Below are 16,043 nucleotides of genomic sequence, written 5' to 3'. Positions count from 1 at the left end.
CGTCCTTCAGGGTCTCACCGCACACCGGTAGGATGTTCTTCACAGCCTGAGAGCAGAAAGTAACAAAAGGTTAGATTCATATAGTGAATAATGGAAGACTCTGGAAGATGACATTTCACGCTCTGTTACAGACTAATTTTCTTTTTTGGCTTTTGACTGGAGCTGAATATGAAAGTGATTGTTACTGTTTTTGTTCTAGTTATTTTTATTGCTCATATCCTCCTGTTTGTTGTATTTTAAGTTTTAAACTTTGACACTATATTTTTATTTTACTGTTTTGCAAACCATAAAGAAGCTTGAATTTTAAATGTGCAGAAGATAAATGAATGTATAGCTGAATCATGTAATGTAAACTTTATCTAAGTTTTATTTTAATTTAGGTTTTCTTGTGCAATATATATACAGAATTAATTTAACTTCTGTGGGTTTGTCCAAGTCAAAAACACAACATGAGATTTATTTTTCATTTGACATTTATATGTTTTATGAGGTACAGCATAGATCATCTCATGTAGATCTAATGTAGATGATAGTGTACAAAATAAACATTCAGATCTGTAACCTTTTCAAGTAAAGAAATTACTTAAATTTCATATCTAGTTTTTTGCATGAAGATATGGTATCAGCTCAGTTAATGATTCAAGTTGTGCATTATAAAGTTTTAATTTAGCATCTGTTTACATTTGATCAAAAGTTCAAATAAGATTTAAACCGCATCAATACAAAAGTGAAGCTCAGATCAAAGAGAATCAATCGAAACCAAGAATATGTTAACTAATAATCGCAGATGCTCTGACAGAAGCAAGAGTTTTTCTGAAGAGCAAAACTATGTTGTTATCTTTTACTGGCACAGTGGGCTTAATTAACTTGGACTGTTTACTGTGAGACAACTGACTTTATTTGGCTTTTGATGAATGATTGAAGCTCTGCAGGGGTGGAAAAAAATCAAACAGAGGACGTGAAGACAGACGCTGAATGAATCTTTGGCCGGTAGAGGAAAATGATCAAATAAACACGTCGAGACATGAGTCTCTGTAAGTGAGTCCATAATCAGCGAGCGTCACTGTGAATTCCTGAAAAAAGACACCGTATGTTTTTCTCAGGAAGTAGTTATAGGTACAACACAGCTGACTGAATAAATAAATCTCAAACAGGCTTTTTAATCACTCCCTGTCAGCTGGATTTTATTAGCGTGTTAATAACATGGACAGGTGACTCTGCAAAGGTTGAAATACTAAAACATTTACATAGATGTCAACCCATACACAGAAATATGAGACAACAGGGAACAAAAAAGACAACTTCAAAGCGCGACAAAGTAAACAGGTTTGAAAGCACTGGTTTAAGCATGAGAAAGACATAGTTCCAGTTCTGTTTGTGCTTGGAACATGTGGGTATTATGCATGAAAACACACTGGTAATGCAAACCTGGCAGACAGACTAGACATGCAGGTCAACCCACATCATGAGTCAACACACCGTCTCACCCTGACGACTGATTACTGTCTAGCAGTAACCAGCCAACAAAACAAAAAAAAAAAGATTATTTAACATTAATATATTAGTTTATTCAGTTAACTGTGTTCTTTTTGTCATGGTAGCAGCAAAGATTGACATGCTCTTATGTTAGCTCTTACAGCAGAGAGTAACCTGAGCCAGTCTAATCTTGCCCAACTGGCAAGAAGTGACTCATCCTGCCAGATTTATGTGAACATGAAGACACTATCATTCACTCAATAAAACACACAATCCAATGGAGGTATTGTGAATCTACACTTCTAGTTCACAGAGAAACAAATCAAACCAATAAAATAGATAACTGGCAGAAGGCAGTTTTATAGAAAGCTCTGGTGAAGGTAAAGGAGTCTAGGATTATATTCTTATAGACCAAATTTATTCTATAGGACACAAAACAAAATCCTTAAAAAATAACCAAGTTTGTACATTCTCTTAGTTTATAAAGCCTATGACTATTAAGCTTTCAAAGGGGTGGTGTGCCAAATTAAAGGGACAGAATTTAAAAAAATTGTGGGGAGAATGATCTAAAGTAAGACACTTTATAAAAAAAACATAAGTATACATTTCTTAATTCTAAAAATAACTTTTGCAACTAGTGAAGCTAATTTTCCAATGTACTTAGTTCATGTTCCAAAAATAATATTTTACAGCAGTTTGTGCAGGCATGCCTCTTCAACCTTAGAGGCAAAACCATATTTCCAGTTTCTAATTTTTATCCAGCTGGATAAAAGTATTTATCCAGCTAATAAAACTAATGAAAGTATTTAGTGCTTAAATGATAAGAACTGATGCATAAAGGAGGTAAACAAAATGGTAGTTGATAAAGACTGAAAATGCTGATGCAAGAACAGACATTTGGAAATCCTTTAAGTGAAGCTACTAATATAACACAGTAAATGTAAGCAGAATGCCATAAATTATTTTGGCAAGTAAAATCACATTGTCAGCTCTTTTTCATTAAAGGTATGCAAAACAGTTAGAAGAAAATAAATAAATAAGTATAGAAAATATTCCTTGTGATTTGTTTTTAAATTAAAATGTTGTCTCTTAAAGGCCTGCACAGGTAGTGGAATCTCTTGACCGATTTTATTTGTTACCATTTTTTTAAATAAAATAAGGAATTGCTTATGCGTTTGACAGAAAATTAAACTAAGACTTGTAGACATTCGGTGACATCAGTTAATGTGTTTATCTGACTTAAGTTATGTGAAGTTTAAATATGAGAACCCTATATAAAATCCAAAACAGGTCAAAAACATTCAGTCAAATTGTTTTCCATCCAATGAAATTCAGTATTGTACAGTCAAGAACAAATTCAAATACACTTCCAAACCGGTTCCACCCATCATATTACAATGCAGTGCAATGAAATTAGGTCGGATAAAGAGAAATTGATTCAAAGAAGCATATTGCATTCAGTCTTCCCTCAGCTGTCTAGCATTCTGAGCAAGCATGGGGCAAAAAGGGAGATGAAAAAGGAAGAAAGTTCTAGAAGAACATAGCCGAGGATGAGCAGCCATGTGATTTGACTGGATGTGTGTTGTGAGCACAACAGGGTGTACAGCCTACAAGAAAACAAAGAACGAAAAGAAACTTAGTAAATAGCAAAACTTTTAAATAATATATAAGTGGAGAACAAAGAAAATAGCAGATCGAGCAATTGAAAAGTGTCTGTGCACTCCTGTAGCCTAAAACCATGACTACAGAAAAAGTTGAAGCAATTGTATCTATGAACTTTATCAAAAAGAACGTTTACTGCCAGTAGACGGTCTGCCTCAAGAAGAAACAGTAAACAGTCAAGGTACGTAAAACCTAAGGCTATCTATTTTTAGAAATTCGAGGAAACACAAGCACTGAGTACAAAGTAGTCTATTAGGAAACCACAGAACTACGAGTTCTTTAATACATAATTGAATCTTTTTAAGAGATTTATGTTAGAACTACATGTCTTATTATGAATTTAATAGTGGCAATAAGAAGACCTAAAACTAAAATTATCACAAAAAGTAACAAAACTTGTTTTTTGTTTCTTTGAAGCAAAAAATATATAAATCTTATAACAATGGAAAGTTGGTTTAGTTCCCTTTAAATGCTGCAGTTGTATAGAAAAGGCACCTATTTGATGGACAGGAAGCTAAAAACATAGGTTGTATTCTTAAAAATACTTGCTAAAGTTTGACAAAAGATGGGTGGAATAGAGGATGTCATCCCACAGCAGTGTGTGATCAAGCTTGAGACCAGGCCGAGGTTGAATGCTGTTGTGGTTGTGTATGGTTGTCATACACAACACTGAGGCCCGTGTTTGTCAAATAAGTAAATTGTTAAATTCGCACAGGGGGTTGTTTCTTCAGCTTCAAACATTAATTACAATAAATGATGATAAATGATAACTTATTCACAATTGGCAGAGAATTTGGCAATTTTTTTCATGGGCAAAAACCCAACCAACAATGGGCTTTTTTTTTGTTGCAATTTTGAAAAATAGTTATGCACAAACTACAACAATATGAAAAGGCCTCATCACCGCAAAGACATAATGGCCCAAACAAAGATTATCTTGCTTTTTCTTCTATGTTTAGATAAATATGATCTTTCCTCGCTTCTACAGCATTTGGAATTGGCTAAATGCTTGTGTTTGTTTATTTTAGTACGTCCTGTTACAGACAGTAGTCTATAGCGAAGACGCACCTATGTAAATTGGAACAGTAAGAACACCGATATTTTTCTGTTTTTGTATTCTTGACCAGAAATTATTGCTTTGTTTCAATATTCGTGGTGGAAACCCGAAGACTGATAAGACAAACCCTGAAGAAGGAACGCGTTGCGAAATGTTCAAGACATTACTGAACGTGACGTCGCTCGGGACGATGACGTTTCAGGTAGCGTGCCATACAAAAAGCATCCTCCGCGTGACGTACGGGAGCAGTCAGCAGTTCATCCCTTCCTTGTAGTCTCATCTGAGCTTGTTGGTTTCCCGATTATTACATTACGAAACCAACTGGTGCCACGACAGCTTTTTGAATACTTGTTTTAAATTTGTCTTTATTTTCTCTCTTTTGGTCAACCAGACAACACTTACGCTGACGTTCCTTTAGTAAAGGTAAGTTCTGTCTGTTTTTCTTGCTTGGCTTTACGTTAGCTAACCGACGCCTCGAGAAGGAAGTTAGTCGAGGTTATGTAGTTCACGGAAGAGTGAGAAAACTTCACCGTATCCTCTTATTTAGCTTGAACTTACATGTGAAATGATATCTTGTTCGCTTAATCTAAAATTCATAGTTGATACCGGAGGATGGTTCTTGGCCTTTTAGCCGTTAGCTCTGGTGTAGCTTCGAGAATCCCCCACCTCATCCCTCCTCAAAATGTCGCTGCCTGGACTTCCGGTGTTAGAACAAAGACCTCATAAAACCAGCTGATGGGAATTTTCCCCTTTCCGTTTTGAGCTAATTCTTGTTCAGAAATTTGTTTATAATGTATAACAAAGCAAATGGTTGTACAATTAAGGGTTTGGGTATGTTGGCAAGCTCCTCAAATAGGTTTTGTGAAAATAAAAGATCTGATTTGAAAGCGCTAAAAACCGAGTCCTCTTATGATATCTAGAAAGAAGGTCAAACAGCTCATTTTCAGAGCGTGTCATTTCCAAAATGCGTCGGCAATGACGCGAGTTAACGTCGATTTTGATCATCATTCCTCCAGTTATATTAAGTTTCTGTGGAAGTTGCTGAAAGCGTTTCCTGCTTTTCGTGATTTGGTTAAAGTGATTTGGGCTACATTGCTCAAGTAAAGTGTTTTCTTTCTATTAACGTATACCAGTATTGCTGAGGGTTTAAGGCTTGGCTAACGATGACGTGATCTTTATACCGAGAAGAAATAGGATGACATTACGCCATGGTCTTGTTTTGTTCCACTTTCGTGCTAAGTTAGCATGCTAGCTTCCCTACAGCCTCCTACACGTGTTGACGTTCATGTGCTCCACTTCTCGGTTGGAATTGGTTTAAATTGTTCGTAAAAAGGAACAGATTTCTGTTCTTGATTGTAACAAACTAAATGAATCCGAATGTTCATTGCTTATCTTTTTAGCTCATTGTTAAGCTTTTGATTTTTTCTTTTTCTGTCTCCAGGTCGTTTTTCCAGCCCCCACACTTTGCTTAATTCTTTACTAAAATTCTTTGCCAAGCCGCCAAAGTGGAGAGTGTCGTCGCACCAGGGGGACCTTCTCGTTTCAGGTACTCGGCATTAACATTACATTACACTTGCTTATCCTGATTCTCTGTTGCTCAACCTATAAAGGACGTAAAGCCAGCCTTTTTGTGATGTTAACATTTATTTTTCCCTTTTGTGTTACAGTGTAGGGGGAGGAGGTGGGGGTGCACCTCAGCACTATCCCAAGACTGTCTGCAACAGGTGACTTTTCTACCCCTTAAGTTGTTTATTTTCAAATAAAAATTGAAAGTAGTATTGAAACATTTGCATGTTTTTTTTGTTTGTTTGTTTTTTTTCCACATAAGGAGCCTTCCTTTCATATCATGCAGGAAATGTGAATCTTTCTCTGAAATTTGTTACTAACATTAGACATGGGAGACACAAGTTTCAGCCGGTGCATCAAAAATAAAATGGTTAGACATTGTTCTGTTTGCATTGTTATACTAACATATTGTTGTTGTTTTCTTCTTTTTTTTTTTTTGTAACAGCGAGTTCCTGGGGAAAACCCCAGGTCCTGGCGTTCAGAGATGGATTCCTTCACGAAGCACTAGACGAGATGTCAATTCCTCCAACGAGAAAGGACAAAATGATGCAATCTTCAGGAAAGTAAGAGGGTAAGTTAACACTTGTACTTTCAAAGTTGTTTTAAAGTTTTGTGACTCCAAGTATATCTTCATGTTTTTACTTGCTTTTTCTTTTAATTAATATATTTTATTTCTTAGCATACTTAATAAGCTGACCCCTGAAAAGTTTGACAAACTGTGCCTGGAGCTCCTCAATGTGGGTTTGGATTCAAAACTTGTCCTAAAAGGAGTCGTCTTGTTGGTGAGTATCCTTTATCCTTGTATATGTTTTTGTTTGTGGGCATACTGAACCAGTGATGTGTAATATATAGTATTTATGTTCTTAAGATTGTTGACAAGGCCCTTGAAGAACCCAAGTACAGCCAGCTTTATGCACAACTATGTCTCCGCCTGGCAGAGGATGCACCAAACTTTGAAGGCCCATCAGCAGAAAGTCAAGCAATTCAAAAGCAAAATACTGTAGGTTTTAAGCAATATTTATATTTGTAGGCTCTTAGAAGAGTTGGAGTCAACTTATATTTTTCTTTTCTTGTTTGCAGACCTTTAGAAAGCTTCTGATCTCTAAACTTCAAGATGAATTCGAAAACCGTGCCAAGAATGTTGATGGTGAGTAAATCTTGCTGTATTTGTTTTAAAATATGTATAGTATTATCATTCTTTCCATCTAATTTTTTTTATTTTTTATGTAGTCTTTGACAAACATGACAACCCGCTCACCTCTGAAGAGGAGGAGCAGCGTGCTATTGCAAAGATCAAGATGCTGGGTAACATCAAATTCATCGGTGAACTTGGCAAACTCAATCTTATCCACGAATCCATTCTTCACAGATGTATTAAAACAGTAAGTTTTAATATGGTACATGTCTTTGTAACAATCGGATTGATGTGTAGGGAATCTAACTTTTGCTCTTCAAAATGTTTTAAGCTTTTGGAGAAGAAGAAGAGAGTCCAACTTAAGGATATGGGTGAAGATTTGGAATGCCTCTGTCAAATAATGAAAACTGTGGGACCTAAAATTGATCATGCAAAGGCTAAGGTGTGTAGACTTAAATGGGTGTAACAATGACAACTGTGTGTGATGTTGTATTGAAAACTCTTCAATTTCTCTCCGCAGTCCCTGATTGATCAGTACTTTGGACGCATGCAATCCTTAATGAACAACAAGGACTTGCCAGCAAGGATTCGCTTCCTGTTGCAGAACATGGTGGAGCTGCGAGAAAACAACTGGGTTCCTCGCAAAGCTTATGTGGACAACGGGCCAAAAACCATTCACCAAGTTCGCCAGGATGCCGTAAAGGTTAGACAGGTGTTCAGTAATTAGATCGGCGACTTTAAAAAAATAAAAAATAAATAAATTTAACTCACTAGAGATATTTTTTGCTTTTTAGGATTTGGGTGTATTCATTCCACCATCCAATGATGTGATGAGGAATGACTTCTTCACAGACCATAACTCCTTCCTGCCATCAAGGAGAGTTGAAAGAGAGCCTCTCGGTGGGCTTGCTGACATGTTTGGACAACTGCCTGGTATGTTGGTCATTTTTACCCTGATAGAAGTTTTACTACTTCCTGGAGTCATTAAAATATCAGATGGCAAAATCGAATGTCTGACTTTGAACAGGGATTGGCATTGGAACTGGTCCAGGAGTGATTCAAGACCATTACTCCCCCACCATGGGTCGTCATCGTGCAAGCCCACTGTTCAACGGCCATATGGGAAATGGCAACGCTTCACACCAGCCTCAATTTGAACCAGGAAGCAAGCCATTCATAAAGCCAAATCAGGTAAGACTCATAGCTTTCTTGAATGTTTAATTCTCATTCACAGTGTTTAGCACTTGAATTAAACAATTTTTTTCATTATTTTTCTTTTTTAAAGGGGCAGAATTCACCAGTTTTCAGCCATAAACAGAATCACTCAGCACAAGTACAGTCAAAGGATGTGGGTCCAAGGTTCAGCAAGAAAGGAAAACTCAATGCTGATGAGGTACTGACTCGTGTGATGGCAAGAAAATCTACAAAATTCAGCTGCAAGTTGAGTTTATACCACTTTGTGTTTGTCTTATAGATCAGTCTGAGGCCAGCTCAGTCCTTCATCATGAATAAAAACCAAGTGCCAAAGCTGCAGCCACAGATGACTTTGATGCCTCAAACTGGTTCTCCAATCGGACAGGTAACCTCCCTTTGTTTAAATAAAGTTTCCATGGTGCTCCAAGTCTTGCAAGGTGCACATTAAATTTATTTATTTATTTTACAGCTTGGCCTCAAAAGTAATCCTCCTCCAATCCAGGAAAAGCCAGCAAAGTCCAACAAAAAGGCTCCACCAACTAAGGAAGAGTTGCACAAAATGACGGTGAGTTTCTCATGGTTTAAGCTCAACTTCCTTCCTGTAAAGCGTTGCATCATTCAGTGAAACTTGTCTGTGTCTTTTTTAGGATACGCTTATGGCAAACTATCTGAATGGGAAAGACATCGAGGAGGCTGTAAGCGCTGCAAAGGAGATGAAGGCGCCCAAGTACTTCTTATCTGAGATGCTGAACAAGATGATCGTGTTCACACTGGAGCGGTCGGACGAAGACAAGGAAAATGCGAGCAAACTGATCCATGCTCTCTCCACTGAGGGAGTCGTCAGCCGTGAAAGCCTTCTGCCTGTGAGTGTCCTCTGATAAACGGGAAAATGCTCGATCGTTCAGCTGGAATATCAACTAACCCGAACTTTCTTGGATTTCTTCGTAGGCCTTCTTGCGTGTTCTGGACCAGAGCGCTAAGATCGAGGAAGAAATCCCTCTGGTGAAATCCTACCTGGCCCAGTTTGCTGCTCGAGCTGTAATCGCTGATCTGGTCAGCATTGACGACTTGGCTCATCAGCTGGAGAATGGTACCCACTTCCCCCTCTTCCTGCTGTGCCTGCAGCAGATGGTCAAACTGAAGGACAAAGACTGGCTGGGCGACCTGTTCCAGCAGAGCAAGGTCAACATGCAGAAGATGCTACCTGGTATGCTCGTTCTGTTTACAGTCTTTCTGTTTACATGTACAGTTGAAGTAATTTTTTTTTAGCTGACTATTTATTTATTTATTTATTTATTTATTTTTTATCAGAAATTGACCAGAACAAGGACAGGATGTTGGAGATTTTAGAGGGCAAAGGTCTTGGCTTTCTGTTCCCACTGATGAAACTGGAGAAGGAGCTGCTGAAGCAGATCAAAGTGGATCCGTCACCACAGTCAATCTACAAGTGGATCAAAGACAACATCTCACCCAAACTTCACACCGATAAGGGCTTTGTCAACATCCTTGTGACCAGGTGAGGGACAAAGCTTCTGCTGATAAAGTAGCATTCTTTAAGGGCTCAAGTTGAAGGGTTTTGCCGTTTCTTCCAGTCTTCTGCAGTACATTGCTTATGAGATCAACCCAGACGACGACGAGGAGCAGCTCGCATCACCCAGCAAGGAGCAGCTGGATGAGGAGAAGCAGCTGCTGCTCTCCTTCAAGCCAGTCCTGCAGAAGTTCCTCCATGATCACATTAACCTGCAAGTCAGTGCGCTGTACGCCCTGCAAGTCCACTGTAACACCAAGAGTTTCCCCAAAGGTGCGTGTTTTGATTTTAGTTTTCTCCAAAGTGATTTAATGTTTTGCCGTTTGGGGCTTTTTCTGTAATCCTTTATTGTTGTGCTTTAGGCATGTTGCTGCGCTACTTTGTGAACTTTTACGACATGGAAATAGTTGAAGAAGAAGCCTTCCTCTCATGGAAAGAAGACATCACAGAGGAGTATCCTGGAAAGGGGAAAGCTTTATTTCAGGTAAATTGAACCAGAACTTAATTTTTTTTTTTTTTTTTTTTTAACCACTGATTGATGTTTTCCTTTGTGATGCAGGTGAACCAATGGCTGACCTGGCTGGAGACGGCTGAAGAGGAAGAGTCGGAGGATGAAGATTACTGAGCGAGATCAGCCAAAGCCATGTGTTATTAGAAAGCAACGAGTTGAATTTTTTTTTTTCTTCTTCCTTGTTTTGCCCCTTTCTTTTTTGTTTAGTTGCAATTGTTACAACTCATTCACAAAATGCTTCGCCAAATCCAACTGGCTTCATCTTGCTTTATGCACTTCCTAGAGCTTCTGTCTTGTTCCATGTCTCACAGCAAGGGTTGGTGCATTTCAGTCATCTTGGGAATCAGGAGTAGGCAGTGATTTAAGGAAAACGTATCGTTTGACCTACTCTGTTACCCTTTTTGTTTCTAGTCGGAGTAACGAGTGCAACTTCCTTAAACTGTTTACAAAGACCAAGATTTGTCCTCGTTTTATCTGCATTTATAATTCAGATTTTTGATGCACTTTGCTTAACATCATGAGTTGTTGCAATAGTGAAATTCTTGATTATTTGCTTCAGTTTAATAAAGGGCCTTATTTAGCTTAAATTTTCTAAAGGAAATCTTAATCTGTAATGAACAGATGTGGTCAAGCTTACTTGCACATTATGATCTCTTCACATCTAGCTGAATAAATCAAGATCTTTTTAATGTATGAAACGTTTCTTTCCTAGAATAAATCAGTGTGGCCTTTTTAATTTATCACTTCGTATAGATATACCTCTAAAGTGTCTGACTATACTTGAATGTCCTAATTTTTGACATTTGTACAGCTAGAGCAGACGTAACTATGCTGCCGCTGTTAACCACTTGTAAAAACATCTGTTTGCAATATTTTTAAAGGGTCTTTTTATCATGAAATTGGGAATGTGCTGTATGTGTACACCTGCGCCTTTAAATGTAATAAGTGCTCGAAGTTCAGTGTACAACTACGGATCAATCTTGAATAAAGTTGGACTGTTTAATTCTTCGCCTCAGTTTTTCCACTCTGGTAATCAGAACAAAGAAGCATGTGGTTTCAAGATACTCCATTTTAATGTTTTGTAGGTTTTATTTACAACTTGACCCAACAGGTCAAGTTTGGGGCAGTTTCTCACTGCACAGCAAGAAAAGTGAAGCAGCAAATCATCCTACTTCTAGATTAACGCCAAATTTGGTTTTCAGAGTCGTCATAGGAAAGAGTTGTCTTTAATTTCATTGGAGCAACTTCCCACTTGGGTTAAAATATCACTTCAACTTAAGTTTTACAGTTTTAATCAATTTTTAACAAAAATCTTTGAAGAAAAACTTTGTAAGCAAGTAAGACATTGAAAACGCACCGAAAGCTAATTAACACAAACTGAATCCATGTTTAACAAAAATGTTCCTCGGCATTTAATTAAATCTGAGTGGCCTAATCGCTGTCATCGTTATTTGACGCCTCCTGTTCTGATCCATTGTCGGAGCGCCGCGGCGACCCTTCGTTGTCTGACCCTGCCTCGGAGCCTCTGTCCGAAGCGGCCACAGGCGAGGCGGCTCTCGACTCGTCCGATCCCGACTGGCTCCTCTTGCTCTCGTTGTCCGACTGCTCGGAGTCGGACTGCCGCTGCACCCTCCTCTTCTTCACTGGTCGGTCGCTGCCGGACTCGTCGTCCGAGCCGACGGAGCGGCGAGGGCTTCCCGCCTCGCTGCCGGAGCGATTCCTCCCGCCGTCTGATTCGCTGTCGGATGCTATGCGTTTCCTGTGACCGCCTTCGTCCTCGGACCCCGAGCCGCTGTCCCGGGTTCTGTTGGACCGAGATGCATTCGTGAACATTTCGCTGACGAACATTTCGCTGACTCATCTTTCGGTTTCTTTCACCGCCGCTGCAGGCACTCACCTGTCTTCAGCTATTTTCAGTCCGTCCTCATCTGACGAGGATTCAGAGGACGAGATGATGGCCTTGGACTTGATCTTCCCTTTAAGGGATGGTGGCATTCGCTCAGGCTGGGGCTGAAATGACAAAGATTCCAACATCAAACACTCTTTCAGAGTTCTCAGTAACTTTATGTTCAACTTAGGGTGTAAAGCATATGGGAAATGCAATCAAGTATGAATTCATGGCTGGTTTTTCTACATCAACCAGGCTTTCCTTACAAAAAAAAAAAAACATAATGGCGAAGAAAACAAAAGCACCTTTTCAATCTTCTTGCGTCCTTCTTTGGGTTTGCGCTGCTTTTTGGGCCGAGATGCTCCTTCCTCATCATCGCTGTCATCTCCTCCTTTTGCAGGTCTGAAAGGCAAGAATAAAAGTTTATTCCACTTATCCACCTTAACGTGCAGCAGAAAATACAGCTACACATAGCAGACCCACCTCCTCCTCTTCTTTTTCTTTTTATCTCCGTCCTCGCCATCCTCTTGCTCGCTGCCGCTGCTCTTTCTCCTCTTCTTCTTTTTCAGTGGAAGGTCCTCATCCGAATCGTCATTGACAAAGTCGTCCGCGTCGCCTCCTTTCTTACGCTGAAGAGATCGGGAAAAAACGAGTTCAAAACGCCCGGTCGCAACAAATGGTGATATTTAAGTAAGTTTGTTTGGAGCCGGGTGCTGAGAGAAACACTTACACGCCCTCCTCCGCCGCCTCCTCCCTTCTTCTTTTCTTTGGTCGCTTCTTTTGGTCCTTCCACAAACGTGAGCAAGTTCCTGGTCTTCTCCACAAACAAAGCTCTCTGCTCCAGGAGCTTCTTCTGCTCCTCTGCCTCTCTTTTTTGCCGCTCTTCCTAAATGTTAGTCAGAGCAAACGAGCTAATCGGTCACCGAAACACAAAGAAAAGGAAAGCAAGGAGGCGTTTTCAGATGGTACCTGTTCTTTTAACATCTGCTGGCGCAGCAGGTCCCTCTCTTGTTCCTGTTTGGCACGAAGCTCCTTCTCCTCTTCGTCCTGCTTTCTGGCTCTGGCCACGTGGTACTGAGCCTGACTCAGCAGGTCAGAGCACTGCCTGCGATCCCACAACACAACAGCATTAAGAACAAGACCCGTGCATGTAATAAAAGGGAACATAATTATCACAATATGCTGATGTTAGGACTGGAGCTGTAAAATGTAAGCATTGGGGTCACTGACGGGGAAAACAAATTAGGAAGGAAATCATCAGGGTCCAGAAATGATTGTTTTATTAAAATATCGTGTGTGTGTGTATATATATATGAAGGGTTTCTGCTAGTTTAGTAGGCTTTTTTAAAAGGTAATATAAGTCTTATGCGAAATATTAAAAAGGGATTTACCCAAGTGCACTTAATTACCATAACTTGTACTAAGCATACCCAGATATATAAATTTGTGAAATGTTGCTTCTGTCTTCTGTATGCAATTAAACTGTTTAGCACGACAGTTACCAAACCTTTGTGCCTTTTACACAATAGCTACCAATAGTAGCATTGAAATCTGCTTCTTTCCAAATCCTGTCATGTAAAAAAGCAACACCCTGAAGGAGCAGGTGGAGGATAAGATGACAGAAAAGATTCTTTTCATGAGCTCTTGCTGGTTTGTAGGAACAGCTGAATGTCGGGCAGTAAATCCTTTCTGTACTTGATGAGCTTCTGGCTAATTCCTATTTTTTGTTTAATTTCTCAAAATCTCCCCCTGCCCCCCACAAAAAACAAAAAAGACAAGATGTCAAAATTTAAGGTGTGACTAAACAAAATGAAGACATGATGGGACTTATGGACATATTTCAGGCTTTGAAGCAACAATCACCAGCAGAATTTGTATCACATTTCCAATTGCAGTTTTCTGGTCAATCATTAAAAGGCCAATTCTGATTTTGGCTGATATAGATTTTTATTGATTTGAAAAAATTTGGGGTGACTTATTAATCGCTAACATGCACATGTGACCTGGTGGGCGAGGCAGTCAGTCTTTCTTTGTCACAGCAGAGCAAAAGGAGACAGTGGCTGATTTTCAGATCTTTGTCGATGTGGATAAGATCGCCCAAAATGAGGAAATCTGGGTCGATTTATCGGTGCACTCCTTATAATGTTTACCCTTTTTCTTATATTCAGAGGACAGTTGGGAGTTTTACAGGATAAAAATCCTCATCGTTAGGATCAAGCTCTGAAGTAACTAATCATTTCGTCCACACATATTTTCCTTACATGCTAACTATTGGCAAAATTAACCTAGTTTCAGCCTTGTGTGAATTTGAGCCCAAGTAATATAGTTTAGGTGTAAAACGTCTGACGGTCTGTTGCTCAGGTGAGAGCCCAGCGCAGCCAGATGACGTCCAAACAAAGCACATAACTGAGATCTGATAACGCAGGACGGATGCTGGCTCCAGGTTCACGGAGTCGGTCTTACCTGGCCTCGGACGCAGCAAGAGCGAGGTCAAACCTCATCTTGTCTCCAGCTTTGCTGAGGTAGCTGAAATATCTGTGTGAGGAGGAGGAGACGGAAGAAGATGAGACACAATAGTTCCTCACGCTGAGCCTCCTGAGAAACAGTCTGAGGGGATGGAGAAAAGAAATCGTGAAAGTACCTGTGAGCCAGTTCCAGCTCCTTCACTGCACTGAGCACAGCCTTTAAATTGCTCTTCTCGTCTTTCAGCACTAGAGTGGCGAGTCTCTGAAGCACCAGGGCCACGTTGAACATCAGCACCGTGTCACTGGGCGCCACATGCCGAGCCTTTCGGGCCACACGTCACAGTCAGGTTATGCTTATCTGATGCTTCCAAAAAAAAAAAAAGAAAAAAAAAGCAGCTCATCTATGTTACCTTCAGCAGCATCTGCTTACACTCCTGGAGTTTCCCACATTTGAAGAGAGCTCTGGCAAGATACAGCAGCACCTCCGTGTTCTGGTATTTGTAAAATTTCTTCAAGCAGTTTTCGTACTGTGAAGCAGAACGGAGGATTTAAACCGAGTTACACCTGTGCGAAGAAATAAAACGGTAAGGATCAGGAAGCCTCTTACCATCTGCACAGCACTGATGTACTGCTTCTGCTCCACGTAGATGTGAGCCAGATTCAGCCACACGTCGCTGATTTCCGCCGTGGCTTCTCTCACCTGGGCAAACACGTCACGCGCCTCTCGGAAATAACCTTTGTGAGCGAGGACGGCCCCTGGAGAGAGACAGCGTCGTGTTTAGAAGAACACGGGTGGGGAAATATGGTAAATAACTAACAAAAGGACATAAGGGTGAAAGTACCGATGCCGTTAGCGGCGTAGAGATTTTTGGCGTCATTTCGCAGGACTTGCTTGTAGATTGCCAAAGCTCGATCCTGGTGTCTCTTTTCCTGTGAAGATCAAATTTTAATGTTATTTACTGCAAATAAAAATCGGTGGGTTTACATGTTAATATTGCACCTTCTGGTCACCCAGTCAAGGAAAAATATTATTTGGCTTTGAAACCGGAAGAAACAGATTCAAATCAGTGACGATGCAAATCATTTTAAAAAGATTACGGCAAATGCTAAACATATGAATGTTTTTGTCCATCACATGACTTTTTCTGAATGACTCAATTAAATAACCAAATAAAATAAGAGCTAAAAACAAGAACAGGGGGGGAAAAAACTCCTTAATCAGAATAGTCAAGAAAGAAACAAAGATAAAACTTTCTAGTTAAAGGATAACACATTGCAGCTCCTCTACACCCTTTCATTCATTCGTCTGTTGGATAAACATGAACTCCGTTGGTACCTTTTCTCTGTCCCTGGTGGGCTGGTGCAGAGTCTGCAGCCACACGTTCCCCAGAGCCAGCATGGAGTACGTGTCGTTCTGAGTGGACGGCTGTTTCAGGATGCGCTCAAACTTCTTCTGGCCCGGCCCCCACTCCTGCTTGGCTAAGTGAAGATTTCCAATGAGCGACCAGGCGTCTGGGTGATCCTGCGCCAAACGGAGACCTCATCAGATCAGGCCAGGGGC

At 40.0% G+C, this 16,043-nt stretch overlaps 2 protein-coding genes across 2 annotated transcripts in view; one reads left to right on the top strand and one right to left on the bottom strand.

Moving 5' to 3' along the window:
• Nucleotides 1-5,682: 5,682 nt before the first annotated feature.
• eif4g2a (eukaryotic translation initiation factor 4, gamma 2a) lies at nt 5,683-11,132 on the top strand (the record flags this gene model as incomplete). Its single annotated transcript, XM_008405287.2, has 20 exons — nt 5,683-5,741; nt 5,863-5,919; nt 6,207-6,332; nt 6,441-6,543; nt 6,630-6,761; nt 6,842-6,908; nt 6,992-7,143; nt 7,228-7,338; nt 7,417-7,599; nt 7,691-7,829; nt 7,924-8,087; nt 8,182-8,289; nt 8,371-8,475; nt 8,560-8,655; nt 8,738-8,953; nt 9,039-9,297; nt 9,402-9,606; nt 9,683-9,891; nt 9,981-10,102; nt 10,178-11,132. Coding segments are annotated over 20 exons (2,679 nt in total), but the record flags the coding sequence as incomplete, so codon positions are not given.
• Nucleotides 11,133-11,187: 55 nt separating this feature from the next.
• ctr9 (CTR9 homolog, Paf1/RNA polymerase II complex component) overlaps nt 11,188-16,043 on the bottom strand; it is a 9,868-nt gene continuing 5,012 nt past the window's right edge. Inside the window, exons 12-23 of the mRNA XM_008405286.2 lie at nt 15,819-16,004; nt 15,325-15,412; nt 15,090-15,238; nt 14,893-15,009; nt 14,659-14,804; nt 14,481-14,552; nt 12,987-13,122; nt 12,748-12,903; nt 12,501-12,646; nt 12,323-12,419; nt 12,027-12,139; nt 11,188-11,933 (exon numbers count right to left, since the gene is read on the bottom strand). Coding sequence (XP_008403508.1) covers nt 11,561-11,933; nt 12,027-12,139; nt 12,323-12,419; nt 12,501-12,646; nt 12,748-12,903; nt 12,987-13,122; nt 14,481-14,552; nt 14,659-14,804; nt 14,893-15,009; nt 15,090-15,238; nt 15,325-15,412; nt 15,819-16,004 — 1,779 coding nt within the window. The 3' untranslated portion in view covers nt 11,188-11,560. The remainder of the gene's footprint in view (nt 11,934-12,026; nt 12,140-12,322; nt 12,420-12,500; nt 12,647-12,747; nt 12,904-12,986; nt 13,123-14,480; nt 14,553-14,658; nt 14,805-14,892; nt 15,010-15,089; nt 15,239-15,324; nt 15,413-15,818; nt 16,005-16,043) is intronic.

The sequence above is a fragment of the Poecilia reticulata genome, linkage group LG3 (assembly GCF_000633615.1).
Source record: "Poecilia reticulata strain Guanapo linkage group LG3, Guppy_female_1.0+MT, whole genome shotgun sequence".
NCBI lineage: Eukaryota > Metazoa > Chordata > Actinopteri > Cyprinodontiformes > Poeciliidae > Poecilia > Poecilia reticulata.
This window is presented reverse-complemented; position numbering and strand designations above follow the sequence as displayed.